We start from the raw sequence: 10,574 nt of genomic DNA on the forward strand, positions 1-10,574 counted from the left end.
ACGCAGGAGTAAAAATCGAACAATGTTTAATGAGTGAAAATTCAGGTAAAATTATGAAAAAATATGATGTAACACAAACAATGGAACAGTCCAGAGACGAAATAGGAGAAGATGAAGGAGGGGGACTCTGATGGCGGCAGCTGCAGTGAGGAGAGAGAAGAGGTAATATATATTCCCGGGTGTAAGATGACGGCGACTGGAGCAGAGGCAAACAGAGGGGAGTAATCCAGTGAATGGAGGGTAATGGCTGGAGCACAGGAAAAATAAGTAAAATATCCAGACTAGAAAAAAAACAGAGAAGTGTGAGAACACGAGTAAACAAAGCACACAACAAAAGAACGATCCGATACTGAACTCACAAAAAAGGGCTGGTTATAAGGGAAAGAGCAAATAGTGTGCAGGTGCCGAGCTAATCAAGCAGCGGTTGGCAATGAGTGTTGTTGGGCAACGCTGCTGCGTTATTAACTCTGCACCAAAAACAACACGAGGAAAGACACACAGAATTAATACTTTTTCAATATAAATCTTTATATCAGCAGTCTCCGAGGCAATCATCATTTTAAGCTTGATTATACTTCCTAGCACCATCTAGCACTCTGTCAAGCCCTAGAAAGTGTAATCAAGCTTAAAAAACATGATTGTGTCTAGAGATTTGAATGGCAAGATGTACAGTGAAAAATAAGTTACATTTTGGTCGGTTCTCACCCAAAATCAATTAGATTGCTTTAGAAGACATGGATTAAAACACTGGAGTCCTATCGATTACTTTAATGCTACCTTTATGTGCATTTTGGAGCTATAACGATTTGGTCATGATTCACTTGCCTGTATGGACCTACAGAGCTGAGATATTCTTCTAAAAATCTTTGTCTGTGTTCTGCAGAAGAAAGAAAGTCTAACACATCTGGGATGGCATGAGGTGAGTAAATGATGAGAGAAATTTTATTTTTGGGTGAACTATTCCTTTAAATAAATCCCAAATGGTCCCAAACTGTCATATAAAGTGACATTTTGCATCTCGTGTTGTTGTGGTGTGGTGTAATGCTCTACTTAATAAATGATTGACATATGCTTTGTGAATTTAGATATGGAAATGGTCATTACTATCAGTAAATATAGTGGTTTAAGCAAATTGAAATGTGTTTTAAGCAAATTAAAGTGTAGTATATGAGCTTGACGTACACATACCTTTTTCACGACCAATGGTCCATTTTAAACCATGCTTCTAAGAAGCAATTACACTTTCCTTTTGTGCTTTACTAGTTGTTTCTTCAAAGTTTCTTGCTCATCATCTGAGTTCAGCTTGGGGGGAGATTACTTATTGGGTGGTCTTTTTGCATTACATGAAGTGGATCATGCAATACTCATGTCCACCCCAGGGGCTGTTGAATGTTCCAGGTAAGCAAAGACCTTTAAATATTTTTATGAGATGGGTTTATCAAACCTGCCTTCAACTGAATGCTTATCACACTCTTGAGTATATGTTATCACTGGGCTGTATTGTAAATTGAAACATTTCCCATATATATTAAATTGCAATTCACATTTCTAAGACAAAGCTTCAATTAAGTGCAATTAACTTCCTTCCTAATGATTTCTAGGCACATCATCTCAGCATTTGGAAATCAGATGTTCCAAGTTATGAGGTTTTCTGTTGAGGAGATTAATAACTCCACCACTCTCCTGCCTAATGTTTCTCTAGGCTATGAGATTTTTGACCATTGTACTGCAATTAAAAATTTCCCTGCAGTATTCAGTTTTATCTCACAGAATGGATCAATAAAACCTAAAGAAATGCTGAAAGACCATCAGCCTAAAGTGATTGCTTTAACGGGTCCATTTGGAAGCACGAGAACTATGACGATTGCACCATTGTTCACAATGGACCTTATACCAATGGTAAATTGTTTCTTTTAAACATTTTACACTTACTTCATACCCTTTATTCAGGACTGTCATACTGAACCATATTGAAATGATTGATAAATATATATACCATATACAATGTAAAGTGAATTGTTTATAAAAAAGTGTTTTTTTCTCTTTTAAAAGGTAAATTATGGAGCTTCCAGTTATGCGTTAAGTAATAAACTTCAGTATCCCTCTTTTATAAGAACAATCCCCAGCAACAAAGACCTGATACAGATGATTATTCACATCATAAAGTGGTTTGGATGGAACTGGGTTGCCTTTCTTGGTGGTCAAGACGATTACAGTGAAGATGGCCTGAGACAGTTTAACAAGTTTATCAGCAATACTGGCATTTGTTTGGCCTATCAAGAGATTCTTGGCCTAGGGGCAAACTACAGCCGACCACTTAAAAAGATTGATATGCTTAAAATCAATGTCATCGTGGTTTACTCAGTGCAACAATATGCAAAAAACATAATTCAAGCTGCCATAGCAAGCAACATCCGAGACAAAGTTTGGATTGCAAGTCAAGCATGGTCTATGGATCAACGGCTTCCAAGAGAGCCAGGAATTGAGAAAATTGGTACAGTTATTGGCCTTACAGAGAAATTATTGGCATTGCCTGGATTTGATGATTTCATCTATAAAGCCAAAGGAACTACTAAAGTTCATAATGCTGATAGCGATGAAGTCCAGAGTGATACTTGTAATCAAGCTTGTAAGAGTTGCTCATTGCTGACTGAAGAGGAAATTATAAATGAAAATCCCACATTCTCCTTTGGCATCTATGCTGCCATATATACCATAGCTCATGCATTACATAAAGTTCTGCAGTGCAACATGAATGAATGCCACAAAAACACAACAGTTAGGCCATACATGGTAAGACTTAATTATTTAATAATAAAATATTGATATATATTATTTTAGCTAATGTTTAGATAAACCTAAATGTACAGGTAAATGCTTCTCTGTAGCTTTTAATAGACCACATAAAGTAATGTCCAAGTAATCCATGTAGATTTGTGAGATTTATGTATTTTAAATTTTTAACATTTAATTTGTACTTCACTGCACTTTACAGCTTCTGGGGGAAATTAAGAAAGTGGATTTTCCACTTAATGGTCGTCAGGTGAAATATGATGATAATGGTGATCCAACCGTAAATTACTCAGTTGTGCTGTGGCATACTAAAACAAATCCTCCATGGTTTGAGATGGTGGGCACATATGATACACATCCAGAAATTACCTTTACAATGAGCAGCTCTCTCATGCCCTGGCGTAACAATGGATCTGTAAGTCATCTTTCTTGGAGAACTTTTACCTAAACATTTAGCTGTCTAGATTGGTTATAATATCACAATTTTCTATTCCAAATAGGTTCCTTTATCAAACTGCTCAGTTGAGTGTAAGGAGGGATTTTCGAAGGTACCGGAGGGATTGCATGAATGCTGTTTTCAGTGTGAAAAATGCCCAAGAAACAGCTATGTGAATCATTCTCGTAAGTAGTATCCTGCCGTTTTAGCTTTATCTATCATACTACCACCACAATACTTCCCTGTAGGTATAGTGCATTTTGAGGTGATTCACTACATGCTTTGTTATGTTTTTTTTGGTAATGGCTTCTTTTGTGCCATCCCCCAATACATTTCTGTGTTATGCAGAGCTCTATGTGGTTGACTTGTCCACTATTACTTTATTATCAGCTATTATAATGTTATTATTTTAATGATTCTACAAGTAGAGACCAACTGTAAAGAGTCTGAAATGACATCCAACAAATAATTTTCAAATATGCTGTATTTCCCACCATCATTAATTAAAGCTGAAGTATGTCATTTCTGCGCCACTAGTGCAACCAAACGAATGTGCAAAAATAAAAGTTGGTTTCAGAACCACTTTCTGAATTACAAAAAGATAAGCCTGTTGCTCAAAACAAACAGAGACATTTTTAGAGCACCACAGAAAGACAATGTTTACAGTTTTCAAGAAATGTAACCAATGAATGGCTTACTTATAGTTGTCTCTGCATATTAAGCTGGGATATGAGAAAGTATTTTAACACAGAAAAAAAAAATCCCCTTTAAATTATAAATTGTATTTTTAAAATGTGAAATCTACACTTTCTGTTGTTTCCTAACAAAAATCATCAGTGGTGTGCCATTTTTTGATTGTTTACAATTAAAAATGGTTGAAATGGTTGAAAATGCTGAGTATGCCCAACTGTTTTACATTCTTGTTCACAAGAGCCTGATTTGAGGAGTGTTGCTAAACATTCATATTATTTTGCTGCTTTTCAGGGGACCCCTATACCTGTTTTCCATGTGCAGAGAGTGAATGGTCTGATGAGGGGAGCACAACATGCAAGATGCGTTTTGTTGTCTATCTTGAGTACACAGAAATTCCTTCCATCGTGTTCATACTTTCTGCCATATGTCTGATGACTCTCTCAGTTGCAATCTTTTGCCTTTTTGCCTACAATCATAATACACCAGTGGTGAAGTCTGCAGGTGGTAGCATGTGTTTTCTAATGTTGGCATGTCTGATTATGTCTAACAAATGTTTGTTCTTCTTCTTTGGAAAACCCACATCTGCACATTGTATCTTCAGAAATGTAATATTTGCATTTTACTTTACTGTCTGTCTCTCCTGTCTGACTGTCCGTGCCTTTCAAATTGTTTGTGTCTTCAAAATGGCTGCCAAGTTTCCTAATTTGTACAGCTTGTGGGTAAAGCACAATGGCCAGTGGCTCTTCATTTTGTTTTTTTCTGTTATTGTTTTAATTGCTTGTTTGATATGGGCGACAGTCACACCTCCTAAACCCATCAGGGACACGTTTTCTTTTAAAGACCAGATTATGCTTGTCTGTGATAAGGGGAACACTTTAACCATACTTTTGTTTGTAAGTTGGTTTCTTGGTGTCCTGTGTCTCGTGTTTTCATACATGGCAAGAGACCTGCCAAAAAATTACAATGAGGCCAAATCAATAACCTTCAGTCTGGTTTTGTTTTATCTGAGCTGGATTGCATACTTCACAGCATTTTTTACTCTTAAAACCAAATACACCATGCTTTTTAATGCAATGGCCCAGCTAGCCAGTGTTAATGCAATTGTCTTCAGTTATTTCATACCAAAATCTTATATCATAATATTTCAACCTAAAAAGAACACTTCTGCATATTTTCAAACATCTATTCAGAATTACTCCCAAACCATTAGTAGGAATTAATAGTCCAAAACAATGGTGTTGCACAGATGCAAATAAAATAAAATTCAAGTGAATTGCAGATGCCTTTAGTTTCAAGAAAGTTGTTAAACTACCAATTAAAATACTATTTTAGATGTTTGACATAAGTTATTGGACATTTTAGCTACGTTTCATTTCATATGTATTTTTGAATAATTTAGCATTGTGTATAAATATAAGAGAACACATAAAACTTTGTGTTATTGGCTTAGATCTTTCGTTATTATGTTATCACTTTGAATTATGATACTATATAATATTGATGAAAATAAAAGATGTAATTTGTTTGATTATAAAATTGATAATTAAGCATTACTGTAAAGGCAAATGCTGCTCTTTAACTTGTAATAAAATGCTTAAGTTATCTGAATAAAATTTTCAAAATGTACATAACTTTCTGTTCGATTAGTCATGTCGATTTTGGGGGTTGTTATTAACAAGCCTGCATGTTTGATGTCTTACTGATTGTTCCTTATATACACATGCTTCTATTTTGCATCTAATTTAATAAAGTTATTTTTTTTATTTTTTTTTTTTATAAAAAAAATTATAATTTGGGTGAATTTGAGTGAAAGGTTGAACTGAAAAATGTAAACATTTATTGGTATGCCCCCTCTTTTCCTCTTTTAATCTTCAACTTTAGAGAAGGAGCATCTTATTCACTTTTTAGAAAATGTGATTGCTAACGTGAATATGCCATCCATGGTTGCTGGTGTATACTGTAATTTCCTTCTTCCTAATATAGTAACAATTTCTTCATGTGCAAATGAATTACTAAAATGTGATGACTAAACAAAAATCAGAAGACACTGTTATCTACCATATAAAATACTATATTATTTTTTACAAAGTTACAGTTTAGTGTGAAATTTAGTAAATATAGTAAGAGTTTATAGATTTTTTAGCAATTTTATGTTATTTACTATATTCAATTGTGTGATATATCGCCATTGTATCAGCCTAATGGCTGGGGTCATAGGATCCTTGGGCCCATAGCCCGGTCGTGGCCTCAGGAAAACATGAGTATATGTCGGAATGAACTCCAGGCCGGTGTCGCTGACAGAGAATGCTTGCAGGTCCCCAACCCTCTTGATGGAGGCAAGCGCTATCAGGAGGGCCGTCTTCAGGGAGAGGGCCTTGAGCTCAACTGAGTCAAGCGGCTCGAAGAGTGGTCTCAGAAGTCCCGAGAGGACCACTGAGAGATCCCAGGAGGGAAACAGGCTTTGCCGGGGAGGGCTCAGTCTCCGGGCACCTCTAAGGATCCTGATAATCAAGTCATGCTTACCCAAGGACTTGTCGTCCACTGCGTCATGGTGGGCCGCTAGGTGGCTACATACACCTTCAAGGTGGAGGGGGACATCCTCCCCTCCAGCCTCTCCTGCAGGAATGAAAGCACTGACCGAACTGCGCATCTCTGCGGGTCTTCAGAACGGGAAGAACACCAATTTGCGAACAAACACCACTTTAGGGTGTAAAGCTGCCTTGTAGAGGGAGCTCTGCCTTGGCTGATCGTGTCTACAACTGCAGGTGGTAGGTCACTCAGATCTTCCGAGTCCCGTCCAGGGGCAAGATGTGGAGGTTCCAGGAAAAGGTTCCAGGGAAAGAAGGACCTTCCTCAGGGGAATTTGCCAGGGAGGTGCTGTCGCGAGGAGCGCGAGATCCGAGAACCAAGTCCGAGTGGGCCAGTAAGGGGCCACTAAGGTGACTTGTTCATCATCCTCCCTGATCTTGCACATGCGCAGCCCCCGAGGCCAGCTGTGTGCCAACGCGTCTGTCCCGAGAGGGGCCTCTGTCAGGGAGTACCAGAGCGGGCAGTGGGAATTGTCTTGGGAGGCAAAGAGATCTACCTGTGCCATGCCGAACTGGTCCCAAATCAGCTGGACCACCTGGGAGTGGAGCCTCCACTCTCTGCGGGCGAAACCTGTCATGAGTTGAAGTTGCCGGGGATATGAGTGCTGTGCAGCGACCTGAGTCACTGTAGACTCCAAAGGAGGAGATGTCGGGCAAGTTGTGACAAATGATGAGAGCGTACTCCGCCGTGGCGATTTATGACACGTCTGGATACCTACTGTAGGGGGACTCCAGTCCGCAGAAAACAGGTCTCTCCAAGGGTTGAAAGTCTGATGGCAGGAAGGGGTGATTAACACATGGTATGTGCCATGGCATCATGCCCATCTCGGGACGCGAGTCTTAAGCCAGTGCTTAAGCAGTCTCATATGCATCAACCTGAGCAGCGCGACTGTGGCCGAGGATGCCATATGCCCTTGGAGCCTCTGGCCTGCTGGGGCTGAGCAGTCACACGTCTGGAGGCGAGGTGACTGCAGGAACCGGGACTGTAGGACTTTGGAGCCGGGGAGCGGTGAGAACCCAGTGAAGGGGGTGCGACAAAGGAAAAAAAAAGGATTTTCCTGCCGGCCCTCCACAGATGGAGTGGTCATGATACCAGCTCCGGAGCAAACATCTGACTGCCCGGATCTTCTGACTCAGGAGCGCTTAGGAGCTTTCCGGGTCCTAGAGGGGGTCCTGTACGCCACCTGCGGGTTGCTCAACGCTGGGGATGAGAGCTGGGCCCAGGTTGAGGTGGAGCTGCATGTTGTTTGGACTGTAAGGTATGGCGGAGGATCAGTGGCTTAGCAGATTCACGAACAAACAAGAACTTACTGTTAAAAACTCCCCTAATTACTGAAATAGCGCCAACCAGTCTCCACAAGCACAATAAATGTATTGACAAAGAGACAATGAACTATTGACAGAGAACCGCATGTGACATCCGCATGCTCACCACGTGCTTATCGTGTGGACAGGAAGGGGGAAACTTTGAACGTAAAAATGTGTGTGTGTGTGTTTTTCAGTTAAACACAGAACTGCATATTGCTAATGAAATACGTGTAATCCCTGTATGTTGTGTATTTCTGAGGTATATCAAACTCGTTAGAACTGTTTCGTTGTGTGTTTTAAACTCTGAGGCCTCATATTTAATAGCCTCAGAGTGTATATTCCCTTTTTAAGTGTACTAAACACACGTTTCTTGGTATCAAATTAAACCTTACGATTTGTCCGAGCTGAATTCGAATATAAGATCTCTGTAGAATGATATTACGCGATGTTTTACTATCTTTTGAGTCATTCAGCCCAAAATCTCTTACTGTCATAAACATGCAAATGAGCCTTGACAAAGGAACTCTCTCATGCCCAGAGTAAGGGAGACTTTTACGACCTCCAAAGGAATGTTCAGAGAAGTGCTGACCCTCACTTCATTCTCTTACTGAGAAAGAGAAATGAACCCTGTTAATCCTATATATATATTCTATATATCCATGTGATAAATATTGACATGTATCTAATGTGCCATCTCACATTTTCCCTTAAATGTGCTTGATCTATGTTTTCTTGCAAACTAATGGGTTAATGTTTCAGACTTTGCATACCATGGTTACCCGAAATCATATGTGTGGCATATTTGGTCTCTATAACTTGGTATTTCGAAGATTGAAATGACTGTGTACATGATATGTCGATAACAACATCATATTAGTATTACAAGTATATTTCCTAGTTTTCTTTCTTGCACATGCAATGAGAAATGTGAGAACAAAGAGCAATAAACCAAATTCCCGCCTGGAACCCAAACCCTTCTCATTGGTCGAGCCAATGAGAGGTGGGACATGTTTTCTAAGGGTATAAAACTACTGCGCCCACTTCCTTCGCTCTCTTATCTCTTATCTCTTAGCCCTCTCTTAGCTCTCTCGCTCTTGCTTCCTGCCTCTCCTGTTTTCTGGTCCTCTGAGCCTTGTGCTCTCTCACTCTCTTGCTGAATGATGCTGAACTAGCAGGCCCCAAGGACTCCCAAGCGTGCGCCAGGCTACGGCCTTGTCTCTGACTCCCACTGGTTCTCTCTCTCATCAAGACAACATCATCAAAGATCAACTCAAGCCATCAACAAATTGCATCAGGACAGTTTAATTCAAATGGGACATGCAAGTATCAAACTTAGTCTCATTATTTGATACATTAAGTATCCTTAACCCCTTTCTAAAAAGGGCGTGTCAGAACTAATATGATGGTTTGCTCAGGCTGTTGATCTGCTGAACTTCAAACAATGCTATAACTTCTTGCCTTCCTGTATTCTGCTTCAGCCCTCTTTCCCTTGGTAAACTGTATGAATGTATGTATATGTATGTTAGAGTAGTTTAAATGTTTAGTCTAGTTAATAAAGTCTTGTTCATGTCACATGTAAAGTTGTCTGTGTCTCAAGCTCATATCTAAAGTCACTAATCATAGATTTTGACTACTTGCTCTTAATACTTAGTAAGAAAGACATTTCCCATGCCCCGGAAATGTACCTTTCTATTAATTAATTAATTAATAACCAATATTGAGTGTTCACGGGATGAACCGAGTATTTGGTTGTAATGTTAATGTAGCTACATCAAGTTAACCCGATTAACTGATCCAAATATTCATAATCGATTATAACAAGTTATGATTGATTGTTAATATTTCATAGAGCTGATTCGCTACAGACGCAGGGTGATGCTCTCAACGGGCAGGCGGGTACGGGCTGCGCTGGGGCAGCGCTGCGGCATGATATGAGAAATAGCCTCCGTCTGCCTCTTCACCCCCGAAAACTGCTGGCCGAAGTCATCGACGGTGTCGCCGAAAAGGTCAAGCTGGGAGACGGGGGCATTGAGAAAGCGGGCCTTGTCAATGTTGCGCATCTCGAACATGTTCAGCCAGAGGTGGCATTCATGGACCACGAGAGTGGCTCAGTGTGATCGCTTACCAGGCAGCGTCTATGACCGACAGTTTTGGAGAGATATAGACCGCATCCAGGGACTACACAGAGGCAGAAAGGCATCTTTAAAAAGACGTGTCCTGAAAAGGACGTTCAATGCCTGCTGTGTATTGCTCTTTTGTGTAAACTCTTTTAGAGAGAAGCGCTGTCGAAGCTCCCAGGGGCATGGACTGCACAGCATGCAGAGAAGGAGAAAGCTGCTGGTGATGTGCCGTAGATCCAACAGCAGTGCTTTGCCAACAGAGGTGAGTGGAACCGCAGTGAAACTCAGTTTGCTGCTGCACAACTGCTCGACTCCGAAGAAAAAATATGACTGACAGACGCACGCCCTTATACCTGTACCGCATCACTTACATTTGCATTTACATTTATGCATTTGGCAGACGCTTTTATCCAAAGTGACTTACAGAGCCCTTATTACAGGGACAATCCCCCTGGAGCAACCTGGAGTTAAGTGCCTTGCTCAAGGACAGAATGGTGGTGGCTGTGGGGCTCGAACCAGCAACCTTCTGATTACCAGTTATGAGCTTTTGACCACTACACCACCACCACTCCAAGTGAGGCCACTTCTGGCATTGGCCTCAGTAATACTGGTTGCTGATTTGCAAGCACTGACAGT

General features: G+C 40.3%; 1 protein-coding gene across 1 annotated transcript; it reads left to right on the top strand.

Annotated features, from left to right (window-relative positions):
* Positions 1-1,219: 1,219 nt before the first annotated feature.
* On the top strand, positions 1,220-5,195 carry LOC127621299 (taste receptor type 1 member 1-like). The gene is made up of 6 exons (XM_052094841.1): positions 1,220-1,398; positions 1,602-1,899; positions 2,053-2,793; positions 2,996-3,208; positions 3,294-3,414; positions 4,214-5,195. Exons 1-6 carry the CDS (start codon positions 1,220-1,222, stop codon positions 5,140-5,142), a joined length of 2,481 nt encoding a protein of 826 aa, XP_051950801.1. The 3' UTR covers positions 5,143-5,195.
* The last annotated feature ends 5,379 nt before the right edge of the window (positions 5,196-10,574 follow it).

Source organism: Xyrauchen texanus, chromosome 27 (genome assembly GCF_025860055.1).
Source record: "Xyrauchen texanus isolate HMW12.3.18 chromosome 27, RBS_HiC_50CHRs, whole genome shotgun sequence".
Lineage (NCBI taxonomy): Eukaryota > Metazoa > Chordata > Actinopteri > Cypriniformes > Catostomidae > Xyrauchen > Xyrauchen texanus.